The sequence below is a fragment of the Sander vitreus genome, chromosome 14 (assembly GCF_031162955.1).
Source record: "Sander vitreus isolate 19-12246 chromosome 14, sanVit1, whole genome shotgun sequence".
Lineage (NCBI taxonomy): Eukaryota > Metazoa > Chordata > Actinopteri > Perciformes > Percidae > Sander > Sander vitreus.
Genome location: NC_135868.1, coordinates 26,561,334 through 26,581,430, shown reverse-complemented (window position 1 = coordinate 26,581,430; position 20,097 = coordinate 26,561,334). Strand labels below are relative to the sequence as shown.

The 20,097-nt window shown below is 41.2% G+C and overlaps 1 protein-coding gene across 2 annotated transcripts; it reads right to left on the bottom strand.

Annotated features, from left to right (window-relative positions):
• Positions 1 to 1,009: 1,009 nt before the first annotated feature.
• On the bottom strand, positions 1,010 to 15,835 carry ccn2b (cellular communication network factor 2b). Of its 2 annotated transcripts, XM_078267683.1 has the most exons (6): positions 15,613 to 15,835; positions 9,983 to 10,199; positions 7,345 to 7,596; positions 5,543 to 5,799; positions 4,688 to 4,823; positions 3,679 to 3,769 (listed from the first exon to the last, which is right to left on the bottom strand). In XM_078267683.1, exons 1-5 carry the CDS (start codon positions 15,664 to 15,666, stop codon positions 4,707 to 4,709), a joined length of 897 nt encoding a protein of 298 aa, XP_078123809.1. In that variant the 5' UTR covers positions 15,667 to 15,835; the 3' UTR covers positions 3,679 to 3,769; positions 4,688 to 4,706. The 2 variants fall into 2 exon arrangements, with proteins under 2 accessions (XP_078123808.1, XP_078123809.1); XM_078267682.1 differs by lacking the exon at positions 4,688 to 4,823 and having other exon boundaries at positions 1,010 to 3,769; positions 15,613 to 15,812.
• Between the last annotated feature and the right edge of the window lie 4,262 nt (positions 15,836 to 20,097).

The following is a 20,097-nucleotide window of genomic DNA, read 5'->3' as shown; positions in this document are numbered from 1 at the left end:
GCTAGCCGCCGTGCTAACCAGCTTCTCAAACAGGACTGTTCCTATGCTTTCTCTTTGCTCTGTCATGCTATGTCTATACCATTATTGCTTGGGAGAAATGTTGGTTTACCAGAAGATAAAGAGAAAAATTAAGTTTTCAGTTCCACTCTCTGTATGTTGACACACTGTACTTTAAGGTGACACGTGATGTGACTGCATCATTGGCGCTAAATAACTGCAGTCTCGCCCATGCATTATGGACTTGTATGGATATTCATTCTCATTATCAATTTAATCATATTTTCAGTTGGTTTTATTGCAGCATGTATGTAATATAGAGCTGTCAGCATTAAAATAGCAAAATAATAGAATTTTAATCATGTGATAAAATATGCGATTAATCTCGATTAACTATAGAAATTCAGCGATTAATCGCGATTAAAAAATTTATCGTTTGACAGCCCTAATGTAATATTATATATTTGTGTCCAATTTGATTTGTATCAACAGCTACATAAAGTTTGCTTTGACCAAATATTTATTTATGTACAAACTGTGGAAATGTATGTCGTATCTAATAAATACAAACGAAAATACATTTGAAGTAGGACATATTACCAAGATATACATATGACTATAAATATATCCAAGACACATGCGATGATCATGTCATGCAGCTGCTGAATTAGTACTGGCACCTTTTTGGTCCAGTTTCAGCCACTCACTGCTTCACAACAACTCAGCTTCATTCAGGAACATGTGAGCACAGTAGGAACTCAATGCAGTTAAAACTCCAATTGGAAACAGATTATATAACAATGCAGTAACTGCAGAAATTTGGCTAATTAACCTACAGTGAACCTGGGCCTAGGGCCGCTGCACAGGTGGTCATCCAAAACTCTATGTGTGTGTGTGTGTGTGTGTGTGTGTGTGTGCGCGTGCGTGCCTGCTTGTGTGTTGTTGCTGTTTTTAGACAACAGCAAGCACAAGCAATCTTTTCTCAGCTACAGTAACAGACCAACATGCAGTGTTTCTATAAAAAAATAGACTTAGTTTATTGGGACAAAGGCAAAAGTGCAACAGAGAATAACGCCATCTTATCTCAGTCAGGTGGTTACAGTGAAAAAACAATAATAATAACAATACAATACAGAACTATAACTGTGTTGCATAAATTATAGTACAAAACTGTACACAGTCTTACAGTATTTACATAAGCCATATTTGCCAAACGCCAAATTTGTCCGTAGTTCTATTCTTTTTAAATATACAGCAAATAATAGCAACAGCAATTCTAAAGTCATGTTATGGTTTTTTCTTCCATTTGTCTTTAGGCCAAACTGTCACCATGGAGACCCTAACCCACATCACTGTAGGGATAAAAGCACAATCTCAAATTAAAGTCCAACTGAAATAAATAGCTTTTTTTGTCTACTACAGCACACATAGCTGCTCTATAAAGCCCCTTTTCTTTTTATTTATTGATTTATTGTACAAAGACACTGTAGTTTCACGCTGGATTAAAAAGCTTCTGAAAGGCCTACAAGTGACAGAAGACCTCGTTGAATCGGTGCATTTCTCTGCTAAGCAAAAAGAAACACAAGTCTCTACAGTGTATTAATCTGGAGATATTAAAAAATGAAATAAAAGGAATATTTGGATGTTGTAACCCAGGTTTTTTTTTTAAATACATTCAAAAAGCACACTGACGAAATGTAATTTCAGTTGGACTTTAAAATACTTATCCCAAGAATTCTTGAATCGTCATTACCTTCAGAAATATGTAATACATAAATACATATGTATGTGTGTGTAATACAAATATTTGATGTCAACGTGTAGCTCAGGTGTCCAGTAGCATTGCTGAGGCTGTCAGAGTGAAGCTGCTACCTCAGGCCACAGCTGTACCTTTAATGATCTGGTTATCTCACGTCGTAGATTGTGCTGTAAAGGTCTTCCAGTTCATCTTTAAAGACTTTTACTTGTATCAAGATAACACACAATGGTCATATTGCCATTCTTTCAGTTCTGTCAAGATAGTTACAAACGTATAATGCTTTAAAAGCCATTATTCCAAGATTAGACAGACAAAATCAAGAAAATCAAGCTCTTGGCTTTCGTTTTGTTTATGAATATTTGAGTATCTATTTATATTTGCAGCCATGTCTGCTCATTCAACATGCTGAATCCTATGCAATAAAAAACCAAAACATGGCTGCATTGTATTCTGCTCTGTTGTTAGTAAAAACACATTTATCTTTAGGCATCGAAATTCATTTTTCATCTTTGGAAATAGCATTTGTAACGAAGTAATCTAAACTCAAAGGTGCGGAAGGGGATGACACCACTTCCAGCAATTCACGAATATTCTCTGGTCGAGCTCAGCTTACAACACTGTTTGTATCTAGCAGGCTACCGACAATGTTATCTTCACTTCACATGTTCAACTGACTTTAGATAACATACACTTGACTGTCCTGCTGTTATGACAGACATGTGAACTAATCGCAGACACTTCGTTCATGGACTCACGGCGGTGCGCCGCTACAGAATGAAACACTAATGTATTAAAGTGCTCATATTATGCTCATTTTCAGGTTCGTAATTGTATTTAGAGGTTGTACCAGAATAGGTTTATGTGTTTTAATTTTCAAAAAACACCGTATATTTGTTGTACTCCACATTGCTGCAGCTCCTCTTTTCACCCTGTGTGTTGAGCTCTCTGTTTTAGCTACAGAGTGAGACATCTCACTTCTGTTCCATCTTTGTTGGGAGTCGCACATGCTCAGTACCTCGGTAAGGACTACTAGCCAGTCAGAAGCAGAGTATTATTCAACTGCCTGTTATCACATGGAATGTTATAGAAAACTTCAAGCTACAAACTACATACTTATCTTTGTTACTTCATGATATATTTCTCTGTATAACTGTTGACCAGACCTGGCAGCTGGACTACCCCAACTGGGTTTGGTGAAGAAGTTAACAAGGTCCCAGACCCTCACTGACACTGACTCTCGCAACCCCCTCATTGTTTCGCCAAAATGTAATGTCCAAGATGTATCAAGATGTAATGATGAATGTCCTCCAGACTAATTTGTGTAAATCTTGGCTGGATTAGGGTTATCTAGGTTAAATTTGATTAATCGAGTTGAATCGCCTCTCTGTGGATGTTTTCCAGACCAACATCCCATAGCAACATTGGCTTGGTGACTACTCATCATTTCAATTGTGTTGAAACAAAAAAACACTTCAGCAAAAAATGTTTCTCTGTGAGAAAAAGTAATGAATTACTTACTTTTTACTTTAAGGCTGGATTACACCGAAGGTTAGATGTGTAGTTGTAAGGGTTTAGGGTAGAGTTGGGTGTTAGAATGGTGCAGTCCTGATTTGTGTGTGTGTGTGTGTGTGTGTGTGTGTGTGTGTGTGTGTGTGTGTGTGTGTGTGTGTGTGTGTGTGTGTGTGTGTGTGTGTGTGTAATCTTTCATCACATATCATTATCATAGTCTCCAATCATCCTCCGAGTGTTGGACGCCAGGAAGATGTCATTATCGTGTGGACAGTCATGATGGCATGAGCAGGTCTTGATGAACATCATGTTCTTGGTGAAGACTTCTCCGTCTGGACAGTGGAACTCCACCGGGGCTGTTATGGTGGTGTGCGGCGTGCAGCAGCGATTGTCTGTGCAGACACCGCAGAACTTTGGTTTGTACAGCCTGGTGCTGGAGCAGCCCGACAGCTTGAAGTGCATCCCGTGCTGGACCTTTGGCGTCCGGACACATTTCTTCCCCTTCTGTGGGACAGAAACGATAATCAGTGAATGATATGTCATCATGGGGTCAATGTACGTGGTCATATTAGTTGCCGCTGTAGTGATGTATAGTACAACATGGTACAGAAACGGCCACAATAAATCAATCAATACGTTAATTGATTATAAAAGTTGGCAATGATTTTTTTCAGATTAGTCTGACAAAAATGTTATATTGTTACATGTTATACTCTTGCCGGTGCAAGGAAGCTTGGCTGTCGGTCGGATATTTGATATATTAGTGTATATATAAATCCCTCTCACTGGTGGGAGTTATGCAGCATTCCATGCAGCGGTCATATTGTTATGGTAATGAGGCACTTGTCCCACTTGTTGCCAAAGGTTTTATGTTTATTACATTCTTTGCATGTTTTTTTGGCAATGTTTACTGTAGGACAAGAATTACGTCACTTGACTTCTTCCTTGTCGCTCTTACCAGATCTTCCTGGCTAGCGCTAGCTAGCTAGCTTGGTTAGCAAGGTGCAAACCTTACGCTGAACAAGACATTTTTACGCAACCAAAATGTAAAAACTAACTTTGATGAAGTGAAAACATACAGTGAGATGGTTAATGTTTTGCTTTATCATCTATTTTAAAATAAATGGGACTATAATTTACATAATGAACACCATGCTGTATTGAAGAAGACTTGAAACTAGCGATTGAGTCTATATATTTGTTAGGACAATGTTTACTGAGGTAATAAATCAAATGAGTAGGAGGCTTATTTTCTCAATCACACTTCTTTTTGGAGTCGCTCTAGCCACTGTAGCCAAGACTTGCAATGCTAATCCACCAACTGCAGTTAGTTTGTGGGTGCTGAGTCGCAACGTTTAATGAGAAAGAGAGCATGCATTTTACAACAATCTGACAAAAACATCTTGCGTCAGGATGGCTCACTCTGTTGACTTTTCCCTTCTCAGAAGAAGGACAGCATCAGTTCAGCAAGTAGCCTCAAGCCACATCTGTTCACGTTCAAGTGCCAAAGATGACGAGAGCAGAGGAAGTTAGGAGACGTTGTTATAGAGTGACGAGTCTGTAGGGAGGAGTAGGTTGGTGGATGTTTGGGTCAACTAAAAAACCTCCTCTAACCTTAACCACGTGTTCATTACTGTAACCATGGTGGAGTAGTCATCTTAGCCCAAATCATGATGTTCCCTTAACTAACCAAGTGGTTAGTGTGCCTAAACCTAACTTAACCCTCACATTCCCACATCATAAAACAGTGATTTGTAGCAGGTTTGAAACACTTCCATGTGATGTTTAGGAAAAACAACGTATTTTGTCTTTTAATTTGGAGGAATTGTGGTCTCTGACTGGGGTCTTTTATAGCAGTAATGTGGAGATGGTGTGGAGAGACTGGTGCCGTGGTCCACCACTAATATGTTCTGATCTTCTATTAACATCCTAAAGCAGTGGTTCTCAAACCTTCAAGGACCCCTAAACTGACACAAATTAGACTACGAAGCCCCATTTGATAAGATTCTGTCCAAGGTTCTCAAACTGATAGGAATTTGTTTTGATGTTTTATTACAGAAATTGTATGCAACCCATGGTCAAAACAGTCCTACAGCACATTCATTCATTTTGTTACTTATAAATGGAATTACAGTGAAAATAAATCATTCCCCTTGTTGCTCGGGATCTCCCTGAAGGACCCCACTTTGAGAACCCCTGCCCTAAAGAAATCAGAACATGTATGGAAACATGTTGTGGAATATTGTTGGACTTGTGTTTGTTCAAGGGAACACTGACCTTGATGTCTTTGTGCTGCTGGCTGCTGCAGGGTCGGAGCATGCAGATCCTGCTCTGCCTCTCCAGCTGGCAGCGCTGGTTGTCGTTGGTGATACGAGAGGAGACGCCCATGTCGCAGGTGGCCGAGCACTCACTCCACTCTGTAATCTGGACGATACAGTTATCTCTGGGACTCTCTGCCTGTGGTCCATGAGGAGACACTCGTCTGAAGACTGAGACGGGATTGGAAGAGGGCAAGGGATGATTCTGAGAGGCTCCTGCAACAAGAGTAACGAGAAGTGGGGAGAGAAAAGGGATTAAGAAAGGCAAATGGTGAGTGGTCTTATCTTTTTCACAAAAAGAAGACAGTGGGTGACTGAGCTGGCAGGCATGAGGAGTCACTGCGGACATTTTTCTTCCAGCTTCCCCTGCAATTTCATCTAGTGCCATCATCGGGTCAAAGGTAGTCCCGCTTTGTCAGACCTTCCTCCACCGTGCAAGGGGAGGATTCGGAACGTCAAGCATATAGGAGGAGACTGTCAAAGGAGACTGTCCTCCCCTAAAAAAACACCGCCATAGGTCGGTTGTTCCAGCATCATTCTGACCCATATTTAGGTTTCTAGTGGCGGCGGCCTCTAGTGGCCGTAGTAGTTCTGACGGGAGCAAAGCAGGAAGTAAGGTGAGGAAGTAGAAGAGCGCCAAATGTCCTGGTAAGGAGGTAGGTTGGGGGGGTGGATGGGTCAAAGAAACTCAGGACTTTCACCCAGGAGACCGGGGTCCATGTCCTGTTTGAAAAGAAAAGGGATCCACCAAAAGAGAACTTTTTTTACTTTACGGAACAAATGGAGCTACGTCACATTCTGCGTCACGTGGTAACCTTCAGGAAGTGAAGTAACGTCTGATTTGAGCCTAAACCACCATCTGTTTTTATAAACTTTACTAAGTAGTTTTGGTGCCTAAACCTAACCAAACTGGGACCGTTTCACAACGTTAACGACATGTTTAAAACCGCAATCGTTACCTTCTCTGGTTTAGATATGAGGACAGAAAATGCTCCTTGGGTCGTATTAGAGTGGAGGAATAAAAAACCTCTATTGTCATATCGTTTGGAGGACTTGTTGGGTCCAAAAATACAATTTGCTCAATACTTTAGTTTATCCTCTTACAGTTTGGTGTTCTTAACAATTAGCAGGTAGGCTACAGCCTCACAGAGCCACAAAGCCAATTAATGTAAAATCTCCAGCGGTGGAAGAAGTATTCAGATCTTTTCCTTAAGTAAAAGTACTTATACCACACTGTAAAAATACTCTGTTACAGTAAAAGTCCTGCATTGCAAATGTTACTTAAGTAAAAGTCTGTAAGTATCATCAGGAAAATGTACTTACAGTATTATTATTTTTTACATTTTAGAAAGTGTAAAGGATCCAAACAGTTGTGTGTTTAATGGTCTAATCATTTCAGCTGGACTTGTAGGCCGTTATATTGTTGGCTAGTTTTATTTATAATAAAACATCAGATTTTATAAACTACTTGTGTTTTGTGTGAAGAAATCTTAATTTGTAAAATAACTACATAGTAACTAAAGCTGTCAGATTAATGTAATGGAGTAAAATGTACTTATATTCTCTCTGAAATGTAGCGGAGTAGAAGTAGAAAGTGGCATGAAAAGAAAAGACTCAACTAAAGTACAAGTACCTCAACATTTGGACTTAAGTACAGTAAATGTACCTAGTTACATTCCACCACTGAAAATCTGAAGCAGTGGATGAGTGTAGTGGTATCAGTTGAATCAGAAGTGTGTGTGAACCTGGGAGCAGACTGACCGGCCAGCACTGACTGGTAGTGGTGGTCCGGAGGCAACTGCTCACACAGCCACTCTTCACAGCACCGCCCAAAGATGTGGACCCGGTGGGGGTATGGGCAGTCAGGGGAGGGCAGTAGGACGTCGCTAGCACACATCGGCACACAGCCGATCTCTCCGTTCATACACACACAGTGGTGCTTACAGCTGGGCCGGAAGGACTCCCCGCTGCGGTAGATCCTGCCCCCCAGGTCACACGTCTGACCTTCCAGAGCTGCAGACAGACATAACACTCTCACTCATACATACTGTACGACACAATACATACACAGCAGACACATGTCACTAACAGCTATAGGAGGACTTAAAAGTATGCAGTTTATCAGGCACACATTAAAGGTATAATATGTAGGATTTTCCTAAAAACAATGTATAGACTAATACAAAAGTAATGCTTCTCAATCATCACTTATACCCAAAAGTAGGCTTTAAACCAAAAGAACAGTCTCCCACCCTCTGGAATAGTCTTCCTCTGGTTATAACAAATGCAGCGTAAAAAACTAATTTGTTACGTATGCACTTTGTCCAGTAATGTGTGTTGGGCTTCCTGGATGGTTTTTATTGTGTTATTGTTTGAGCCTTTATCTATTTTTTATTGTTCTTATTCATGTTAATTACAATTTTTCTTGATTGCTTTGATGCAGCAGTCAACTCAAACTCCACATTTTTCAAAACAGTTAACACACAGGCCGAAACAGTGGCACTCATGGTCAAAATGACACATTTAGTTTGCAAAAGGCTCTAACCGTGACAAAACATTTAAAATATGCAACAAAAGCTAATTTTGCAACACAACTTGCAAACAAGTGTATGAGCTCTTCCAATAAACTATTACACAGTGGACAACAAAATACAGCAATCGGTGCAAATCAGTGCACCATTGCTTGTCATTGTAGCCTATTACTGTACGTAGCTTTCATGCCAGTGACATTTGTTGTCATATTTGCCTTCTTGCAGAGAATTGGATCCAGAATCAGAAATGCTTTGATGCAAATGTTATTGATTCCACTGATCCTTATTTCAAACTATGGCTGAACACTGAAATACTGTAAATATTACACATAATACATGTAAAGCAAAATAAAATCCATTAGAGTATAATAAAATAAAAATAAAATCTATTACAGTAAAGTATAAAATATATTACTGTAGAGCAGCCAACGTCAACTGATGGCCCGCGGGCCACATGCGGCCCGCCAAAGCATTTAGTCTGGCCCGCAGAATAATCATGAATTCAGAAAATGTGAAGAGGAAGAAATGCGTTGTGTTATTTAGCATTTCAAGCATTTACAGCAGGTAACATTACACAGGTAGAGCACAAACACAGCCCCTGTATTTCCATCTCTATTCACATGCCGGGATTCTGTACAGCGATGCCCGCGCTCCACACACACAGCTGAGCCGAGGTGTGTTTGCGTTAAAACACGCAGTATCTGACTGGGAACGATACAGAGAGGATTACCAATGGCCGCTGGGGCAGATCAACTCACGCTAGTCTTGTTACGTTAAGTAGGCTACAATAAAACCTTTGTGAGTAAAAAGTCAATACTTATCAATGCACTCACCTGTATAGACAGTCATAAACGTGTAGAAAGCAATATTTCAATCTGCTCTGTCTGCTCAGTCCACTCTTGTCCACCGCGCTGTTTTACGCGAACACAGCTCTACTCTGCAAATAGTGAATTTTTACAAACAAGCTAAAACAAAAGCTGTCTGTTTGTAGTCTAACTGTTTATCTTAGTTTGCTGGGAATCTTGAAATTTGGACAAATTCTTATAAATCTAAGTGCTGGCTGAACGAGCCATCCTCTCCGCTGGAGCGGTAAACGTATGGATGTATTATAAGACCAAAACAGATGCATGTGGCTACTTACAGTTTTTCTTGATTGCTTTGATGCAACAGTCAACTCAAACTCCACATTTTTCAAAACAGTTAACACACGGGCCGAAACAGCGGCACTCATGGTCTAAATGACACATTTTGTTTGCAAAAGGCTCTAACCGTGACAAAACATTTAAAATATGCAACAAAAAAACATTTTGCCTTCAAACAACACAACTGTTTCGGCCTGTGTGTTAACTGTTGTGTGTGGAGTTTGAGTTGACTGCTGTGTCAAAGCAATCAAGAAAAAACTGAAACAGTTGCCCGAATTTCATCAGAAACCTGAGCCCTTCCAACTATACCTCCACCTCGCACTCTGACTCCTCTTCCTCGGACCCCTCTACCTCTTCCTCTCACGCTCACTCTCACTCTCACTCTCACTCTTACTCTCACTCTCACTCTCACTCTCATCTGCCTTTGACCTCTTCCATCCATGTTGGCAAAGAACAACACAGACGCTGCACCTTTAAGGCCTGCAGACTGATTGCTAATTGAAGATTTGTGTGAAGGAGCATCAAACAGGTGCTTCAGTGATTTCATACTGATGTAGGTAGTTTCTAATAGTTAGGAACAGATGGTTTCTGTTTGGTTACCATAGCTAAAACAATGGAGTTTGGACTGCTGGATAGAGATGTTAAATGGCAGTGTGTGTGTGTGTGTGTGTGTGTGTGTGTGTGTGTGTGTGTGTGTGTGTGTGTCTGTGAAGGAGAATGGGTTACCCATGCAGATGCCAGTCTCACTGTCACTCAGCAGAGTGTAGTCACAGTAGAGCTCCTTGTGATGGTCGCAGGGCTCCAGCAGGGAGCAGGGCTCTCCCAGCTGCCTGGCACACACCTTACAGCAGCCACAGCCATCCAGGACCAGACTGGTGCCCAGCGGGCAGGGGGGGGGCTCTGCAGAGCAGGCACAGGACTGAGAACAGTCCTGGCCCGCTGTCTGCAACACACACACAAAGCACAGGTTAATGAGTGAAGGCTAGAGATGGACACCCCCATCAATGCCTATAGAGATCAAAAGTGTGGTTCCAGACGTGAAAATCCCGTTCATTTTCTCCATAAAGATTTTGATTATTAGTCATGAAGTCTAAACTATCCAAAGCAGACTGACCACGAGCTGTGAGGTTGTGAAACGAAGTCTGTATGTTTTATTCATGAAGTCACGGAGGAGTACTACACTACCTATAATCCTAAGTGTAGCAGCGACGTCTCTGATCGGTGGAGCTTGCTGTTACCATGGAAATGTTTACTGAACCTGTGAACGGCTATAGAGAGGCAAAGTCCCTCCCCTTCCGGTGGACCGCTATGGGACCTTAACTCAGAAAAAACGGTAGTGAATGGGATCCCGTTTGAATTGAGCTATGAATTACAGATATGATGTTCATCAGTTTAATAGATAATTTCGAAAGTCAAGAAAGTCTCAGTTTATTTTTAAACTGTTGAAGTATAAGACTGTGAAAATACGTAATTAGAAAGACTCCAAACTTCAAAGTCGCATGGATGACGTCTCGCTGAAGCTACGATGTCTATGTGTATCGTACCGGGATGGAACGTTACTCAAATGAGCAGAGGATCTTGCGTGTTCTTTTGCTTATCTGCTGAAAACACTTCACTGGATAAAACACACTAGGTAAGATAACGTGACATGTGTTGTGGAACAGAGCTAAGCTAGCTAGCTAGCTAGCGAGCAAGTTGAGCATCAAGCTAGGTGACGTAAATTGTAGTTCACTGAGCGGTTTCACACAAAACTAAGTGGTCATATGACAAACCTACGACTAACTGAGACTTTCTTCTGTTGAAAAATTATCTTTTAAATTGACGAACATCACATTTGTAATCATTGGCTCAATTAAAACGGGATCAAAAAATGATTTGCCTCTCCCTGTTCACTACCATTCATATTTTTTCGCAAGATAGGTCCCATGGACCGGAAGTAGAAGGCCGTGACTTTGGCTCTCTATAGCAAGCTGCTACCACTGAAGTCTCTGATCGTTTCTGTACAGTCTTGTTCCTTTACCTCTTTTGCAGTTTTCAAAATGTTCTTTTGCGCCGACTCAGATGTTTTATGATGTTGGAACCTGAACCATGTGGCCCTTTCCAACAAAGAGAAACTCTGTAGCCATGTGGCTCCTGTTAGAAAGGAAAGGGGCCTACATGTAGGAACTACAGCCTGAGGGGCCAAACCACAGACACTGGGGTCCACACTCATGTGCTAACTTTAAGTCTGAATCCAAACTCTGGTTTTCCATTCAAAGGAAATCAAGGAAACCCCAGGGGTTCCTGGTCATGTGACCCAGAAGATAAAAACTAACGCAGGTCACATCTCTGTGTCTTTCCCACTGCAACTCACATTGCTACAGGGGAAATACTACTCTGCCAAAGTTTGTACCTTTAAATAGCCGTTTTCACCTGGCTGGAAGAGTAACAGACTGTTTTATGTTCACGGTAACACATTCTGGAACCTGTAGAAACACTATCCAATCAGTGTTCCATTTAACCTGCAGAAGGAATAAACTGTTTCTTCACAGAGAAGGAGGAGGACAACACTGTAAACTGCCCTTTTCTCCATTTAGTCGACTCAGCTGTTTCCCTCCGATTCGGAGGACCTGACCAACTGACGGACAAATGCGGAAATAAACGCTTTAGGAGAAGCATCTAGAGGCAGTCTAGTTCTGGGCAGTGATCAGTTAGTGTGTTACTTAGTTAGCTCTGATGTTGTGTAAGTCTTACTGTGTTAATGTGCTTGAATGACATCCGTGTTAACTGTTCTGTAAAAAGGGTGGGAAAATGTGTCAATCAATGAGAAAGGGTTAACACATTTGCAAGAGAGGTGTCTTCTGCTCTGCTGAGACAGTGATGATGAAAACCAGTGGATCCCAGTTTCTTTAAGCAGGTCAAAGCAATCAGAAAAACTGTAAAGAGCCTTGATCACTGTGTTTGCTGTTTTTTAAAAAGTGCCGTAGGTAGGATTGTGAAGATCCAGGACTTAGCCAACAAATTTTAACATCGACAACTTCTCAGTCCTCCGGCCTCTCTGCTAAAGCCCAAAACGGTCTCCTAAGCCCAGTCCCCCACAAGGGAGAATGAATACTGGTGCATGAGCAGTGATTGACACGAGTTAGACACCCCCCTTTCCGGCCCAGATTGGTGCATCTGAACAGGGAGCTGTGGATTTTCGCAAATCGCACTACAGGCTATAGGTGGTGCCAGAGGAGCCGGATTTTTTTTTAATGACCAGCTTCATGTAGTCCGACTCGAACAAAAGGTCAGTTTCAGCAAATATGACAGAAAGTCAGTTTTATAAGTCTTACCTACTACAGCTTTAAGTTTGCCTGTATGGCTGCATTCATTGTGTCCCAGGCTGTTGGGACGGGCTAGTCACGTGCTGCTGTAAGGTTAATAAACTTTCAAAAGTTCAGACCTCCGAAACAACGGAGCTAAACTACTATTATTACGGAGCTAAAAGACTGATTATTTCGCCCGCCAGGAGTTAAGATCTCAGGTGTTGCTTTGCCTTGGCTTCTGTGTCTTTCCTGTCCCCTTTTCTCTCACTAACCAACACACACACACACACACACACACACACACACACACACACACACACATACCTAAAGGCCTTGCGGGTATATACAAGGTGATACTTAGTCTACAACATATGGTTCCATTTCAAAGAGTCTCAACTCTCGCGGTTTCCCCGCCATCATGGATTCACCACGTGGTCACTCCACCATATCTCTCTCTCTCTCTCTCTCTCTCCTCTCTCCCTCATTCATTTACACACACACACACACACACACACACACACACACACACACACACAGAGTTATTATATAGTATATAGTTATTATAGTTGTAGCAGGATAGTAGATGTTTATTGATTGAAGAATTATTGATCATTAATCAGTGTAGCTGAAGTTAAATAAATTCTATTAGACTTTGAAGAGAAGTTGTCTGTGATGATGTGTGTATATTTTGTAGTAATAGCTGGTTGTGCAGGTCAGTGCTCGGATTTCACTCCTTCACTGTTTATTACAGTATTATGAGATTCATTCATTAATTCAGTCAATTCATGTTTTTAAGAGAACACCACCTTTTGAGACAGTATCCACAGTTCAGTTATTGGTCCCTGAGTTCAGTGTGGTGCCCCGTTTACTATTTATTCAATTTGATAAGGTTTTCAATATTCATACCTGTATATTGATAAAATACTTTTGGTAATTGCTAATAGCTAAATCTGTGCCTCCTAAATTCCCCACAATGGTCACGACTCATCTCGTAGCTGGTTGGCTTGGTTCCAGGTTTCAACTTTATGTATAAGCATGAAATGAAACGTCAACGGAGATATTGAACGGGGAAAAACACTTCCAGAACCAGAGGCGTTCAGAAGGCACACACCACTCCAACTCATCCAGTATTACTCCACCCACTGCAAACCTGCTGGCTGGTATTGTAGCGTTCCTGCAGTGTGTGGATACAGTAGCAACAACAAGCGCCAACTCTCCCTGCACTGTGAGATCAGCAGCACACAGCGGGTACAGCACTAAAGAGAGGCACCAATGGTGGAATGTAACTGAGTACATTTACTCAAGTACTGTACTTAAGTACACATTTGAGGTACTTGTACTTTACTTGAGTCTTTTCTTTTCATGCCACTTTCTACTTCTACTCCACTACATTTCAGAGAGAAATATTGTACTTTTTACTCCACTACATTCATCTGACAGCTTTAGTTACTAGTTACTGCACACGTTAGATTTCTGCACACAAAACACATGTAGTTTATAAAATACAATGTTTTATTATAAATAAAACTAGCCAACATTACAATAGGCCCACAAGCAAAGCTGGATGGATAAGACGACATTTTCACCTGGCTATACCCAATGTTTAGATCTGTTGTGGTATTTATGCAAATTAGCACATACGTAATTAGATTATGCACCGTTTGCCCATGTTAACAAATAATTTCAAAAAACTTGTAATACATTTTTTGTTTGTCTTAATGTAAGTAATCAACTCAGTAATTTTCATGGTGATATATAAAGGTTAAAATTGTTACCCTATTCACGTGAGAAAAAGAACGAATAGGCATATGAATAGGCTATATTTGGGTCTTTTTTGAAACTTTCCCCTAATGGGATTCTTCAGGGCTTTTTTTCCCTTACTCAGGACATATTGAGGATACAAAATCAGTTGAGTTTGCTTCTGTTGCAATTTGTTCTACCTTTTTTCATAAAATGACTGGACTATAACTGTTTAGAAGAGTGCAGAAGCTGTTTTCAGTTAAATCAGCTCTGATAAAGCCAGTGTACACTTCCTGTCCAGAAGCAAACATCAGACAGTTAGAGACGAGCTGGAGAACATGGTGCTGAATATTGGCTCACATTCATCAGATGGACACAAACACGACTCCAAATGAATGCTAGTGGTGGTCTGTGTCTGTGTAAATAGACAACTATTTGCTAACCCATTGGCCATAACACCTGTATATGATACGGCAGGTGTTGTAGTTTGTTGTGATGCGCTGTCCCAAAGTGGCCAAAAAGAGTCTTTCAGCCGTGCTCACTGGGCTGCAATCTTCCTATACAAGGTGTGATTACCTTCCAAAACAACACATCATAACACATCATTCTCTAGCACTTCTATTGTTTGGGCTAACAAGCAGCCACTTCCTCATATTTATCATCACTTGGTCAAGTTTAGGCAACTAAAACTACTGTTTTCTTTGTCATTTAGATGAGGACATGTTACAATGTACAGGTTCAAATTGGGTTCAAGCCTCCATGTGAATGGAGTGGCAAACAAATGTATTTTATACAACATACCATAAAAATAAGTATGAATATATCAACTTGCCACATATAATATGAGAACGCTCTTTACATAGAGAGCAGATTTGTTGTTGTAGCAAATGTAAAAGGCTTCTGGAGTTGTTTTGGTCTGGTTTAATAACGCCACAGAATGCCACAAGATGGCGACACCAGACTGTGATCACATGGGACAGCAAATATTTTCGATGTTGTGTTTCCTTCCCGCTGTTCAGCATCAGCCCAGCACAGAGGGAGTAGGTTTGGAGGAAAAAACAAACCAGCAAAAAAAAAATAATAATAGAGAAATAGTGAAGAAAATACTTTTGTAAGTAAATGTAAGGTGGTGCCAGAAGCAGCAGGAGCTCCCTACATTTCTACCCAAACGCAACTATCCCAAACTGTATCATCAGAGGTTCAGTTCTTCATGGTGTAATCTAACGACTCACATGCTCTGAAGATTTCCAAAGCAGCACAGCACCTTAATCTTACTATGAGTATCCCAAAATGACTTTTTAATTCAACAATCGTTAAAAGAAAACTTACCGATGAGATAATGAGCAGGAGAACAGAGAATGTGGCTGAAGTTTCCACAGGCATGTTTGTCAGTAGTACTGGTTCCTGTCGCTCTTGTTATTCTCACTGCAGCAGACTGATGAAGTCTGGGAGGAGGAACGGACTTAAATACCAGCCCTGTGGGTGTAGCCCGAGAAACCAGAGCCATGCCACTCTGCTCTCGTAGGTGAAAATATTCCAAATCAAACGGTCTTCTCCCAGACTCCTCGGTTACGTCATTAGTTCATAGGAGTGTTGGAGGACAAAATGGCAACTGACAGGGTTGTTAACTTTGAGAGAACTCAAGGCATGTGACTGTTCATATAGAGTCTTCATTTGGAATTTAATTTGCAGTGTGTGTCAGCCTCACAGTGGCTCTGACGGTTACTGTAATAAATGAGTATTGACAGCGGGAGTGATTTCATGTAGCAGATGAGATGATTGCAGAAAAACACTTCAGTGGCCAGTAGAAGTTCACACACACACACACACACACACACACACACACACACACACACACACACACTGTAGCCATGATTAAGACATCAAGTGAATAGTACAAATGCCTTTCAGACATAGACTCTGTAACATTGTGTGTTCATCTTTTTGTTATGGCTTTTTGGATTAGATACCGTAGTAGATACTGACACAACAGAACAGAACAAAGCCACGATGCTTGTGCTATGTTTGTGGTTAGCAGGCATAATGATGAAACATATATATTGTATGAGGTGAGAGGTTGATACTGCAACATGCTGCTAAGTTGAAAGTAGGTAAAGCTTTATTTATGTAGCAAGTAATACAATGGTTTTGAACTTTTTTCATGGCTTTTCAACATTAACATGTTCCTGGTGTGTCAAGAGACCCCCAAAGTGTGAGAAAAACCCTTCTCTTTCTTTTTCTCCTGCTCCTTCTGTCAGTAAATGTGTAACAAGGAGCGATTGAGATGTGATGCTGGATATGACATCCTCTGGGGATCACGTGCCATACAGGTTCTGGGCTGGATCTAGTGTTGCCAACTTGGCAACTTTCTCGCTAGATTTAGCAACACTTTAAACCATCTTAGCGACGTTATTTCTGAAACGTGCTGAGCCACAAATGTATTGACTTATTCAGCCCATCAGGGAAAGGCAGGACATTTATTTAGATATAGTATATTGTGCTTCATTCATGCTGCTTGGAATCATGGCTGTGATCAGCTCCTCTTGCTCCTTGCGCAATAAACGTTTTTCCAAAAACATCAGTCGGTGCGTTGTTATTGTTATCAACATAACGCAGACTAAGCAGAGAAGAAGAGGATAGGGCACCCAGGTTCTACCATATCACTGACTTGAAGGTTATCAGGGGCAAAAATCAGAACTTCAGTTTTGTCTGCATTTAACTGCAGAAAATTGTTTGCCATAATAGCATTATGTAATAGCATTTAAACAGTTCAGTAAGTGTCTGTTGCTCATCAGGCTTAAATGAAAGATACAACTGGATGTTGTCAGCGTACAAGTGATAGATGTTACCAAAACTACAGATAATCTGTCCTAGTAGCAGCATGTATATGGAGAATAAAATGGGTCTCAAGACCGATCCCTGGGGGACGTCACATGGCAAAGCAGCACTCTCTGACACAAATTCACCTACAGAGAATGAAGAAGTCCTATCTGTGAGAAAGGATGAGAACCACTCCAATGCACTCCTAGGCAGACTTTGATAACTTTGGTTCCTAAGAAAGGGAAAGACCGAGGAGACTGTAAGAATTACTGCCCAATTTCCTTAATGCAGTTAGATGTTAAAATTATTTCAAATATTTTGGCAAATAGATTAAATAAGTTTATTACTTCTTTAATTTATCCTGATCAAGTGGGGATTATTGACAGGCGTAGCTCGTCAGATAATATCAGGCGTCTCATTAATATTGCATGGTCTGTAGCTGACAGACAGTAGCTGCTATTTCCCTTGATGCCGAAAAGACGTTTGATATGGTTGAAAGGGGCTATAGGTTCAAAATTTTGGAAATTAATGGATTTGGAAGCATTTTTATAAAGTAGATTAAGGTGCTGTATAAAAACCCAGAGGCTGTGGTGCAAACTAACGGGTTCATTTCGGAATATTTTTGCTCTTGGAAGGGGAACAAGACAGGACTCACCTCTTTCTGTTTTCTTGTTTTGTTTAGCCATAGAGCCTTTGGCAGCAGCCATAAGGTGGGGAAACTAACTTCCCAGGTGTTATGGTAGGAGGGGTGTTGCACAAACTTATGCTTTATGCGGATGATATAATATAATCTTTTATATAAAACATAAATTAGATTACATCATCTGTGATGTTGCCTCAAATATGAAGAAAGCCATCACAGTTTGTTTCCCCTCTGTTAAAAGTGATGGTGAACAGTAGCTTGTAGGAGGCAATAAGTGAGGAATACCGTATGATGTGGAATCCATCCAGAGTTGATCCCCAAAGCCTAATTTCTCTCCTGGAAGCCAAAGGACATAAAGGCTTGTGCTTATCAGCCGGATAATGGAGTCAGCTGAAAGAGCTTGTGGAAATTTTAAGCAACAGAAGGGGAGAAAGTGGTGACTGTCAGTGCGGCTCTTTGTGTACTCTCACTCAACAGCCACCTCATCCATATGCTGAATGCATCTCGTCACCTGCTCTGCTGCCCAGGTCTGGCCCGTTGAGGCCCCCGACCTTCACTGCCACCCGACCCCAGGTGTTCCTCCCCACAGGTGGGATGGAGAGGGTGGTGCCGCGTAGCTTGGGCTTGGGCTCCGTGGCAAACCCTGCCACCAGTTTACTCGCTGACGAGCCATCCATCTGGGCCTAGCTCCCAACGGGGGCCCCGGGCTTCCTCACTTTGCCATGGGAGACCCTACCAGGGCACAGGGACGCACAAACCTCTCCAACACAATAAAGTGATGGTTCCCGGAGAGGAACAGGGTCCCCTAAACATTTGTCCCTCTGTCAGTTAAACTGATCAATATCACACTCCTGGAAAATAGACAGATCATGTGTTTTCTTTTAAACATGTAAACTAAGATGTGTCTGCATGTTATTGTGTATGGTTTGAGATCTATGCCTTCAGATTTCTGAGATCTGTAGTTCTTAACAGAGGGAATGGCTTTGTGATTAACTGACTGGCTGAAGTTTGCACGTGTTCTTATTTAATGTGTTTTATTGTGATGTTTGGTCTTGATGCAGCAATTTTCTTATCTCCAAACAAACAAACAAAGAAGCCTATACCTTAAATCCTCCTTGATCTCCAGTCCAGGCTGCACCCAAGCAGAAAAAAAACACTCTCCATCAATTTGGAGTCATGGAGAACTTTGTTGTATAACTTTCCATGGTGATCAACGATTCTTTGACCTTGGCCCCTTTGGTGTTCATTTGCACTCAGAATGAAAACAACCCACCTGACTCCACAGCTTGTTAGTCACAGCAGGATATGCAGAGTTAATTACATCCTGTGTTACGGTACACTAGCTGAAGTAAGTGAAGGTGTTTGACTGGAAGAGCTCAGCTTGGTGCTTTTGGCTGCAGCTGAAGCCGGATGACTCAGTCCACACAAAGTACTGAAGCTCCGCTCAAAGACTCACCTCACCTGATTCCCAGCCACGACAGTCATGCTGCTATTGTTTTCACCTGTGTGTGTGTGTGTGTGTGTGTGTGTGTGTGTGTGTGTGTGTGTGTGTGTGTGTGTGTGTGTGTGTGTGTGTGTGTGTGTGTGTGTGTGTGTGTGTGTGTGTGTGTGTGTGTGTTGATCATGTGATTGCAGTTTCAAAAAAAAATCTTCTAGACATTTTAGCGTCACATTGAATGCCATATGCTCTAGCTCCATTGGTCTTTGAGCAGGAATTCATTTTCCTTATACTGCATCCACTTTTCATAATGTCTGCTGTGATATATTCTAGAAGGCACAGACATGTCCAGTCGCCTCTTCGTTTGCTCCGCTCTGCTTTTTGATCACTTTCTCAAACTACATTTGGCTTGTTTCTTCTTTGGTGTACAGCATTTTATTTTGTTATATCTAGTATAAAGATAACTCTTTTCCCAAGCATAGTTTCTGTCTCCCCCATGAGGAATTCTAAGTAATGACAACAAAACTGTCGGCGCGTCCACATGATACAAGCCTTCCGTGATCGCGCAACACCCCCAACCCTCCTCTACGCAGTTGCTAGTAGCCAAGGAGGACACGGAGGATTAAAAAAAATGATGGACTCTTCAGAAGAGGTCATTATCTTCACTCGAGCGTCTGTGTGGGAAAGTCACCCGTCGACACCTTCTGAACATAGTCATACTGAGAAATCCAGAGAAAGTTGTGTGGAGCTGATAGTCTTAATTAGCTTTGTAGCAACTCATTTGGCAATGGCTTGAATGTAACGGACGTTCATTAATATCAAAAAGTTACGGACTAAAGATTTAAATTATATTTGATCAAAACACTTTCATTATAAATAAAGAACTGAATAAAGAAAGGGAGCCATTTGTATC

Coding starts and splice junctions, on each gene's coding strand:
- ccn2b (XM_078267682.1), bottom strand. CDS start 15,666: ATGCCTGTGGAAACTTCAGCCACATTCTCTGTTCTCCTGCTCATTATC. Junction 10,200..15,612: donor TCCTGCTCATTATCTCATCG/GTAAGTTTTCTT, acceptor TGTGTGTTGCAG/ACAGCGGGCCAGGACTGTTC. Junction 7,597..9,982: donor TGAGACTGGCATCTGCATGG/GTAACCCATTCT, acceptor GTCTGTCTGCAG/CTCTGGAAGGTCAGACGTGT.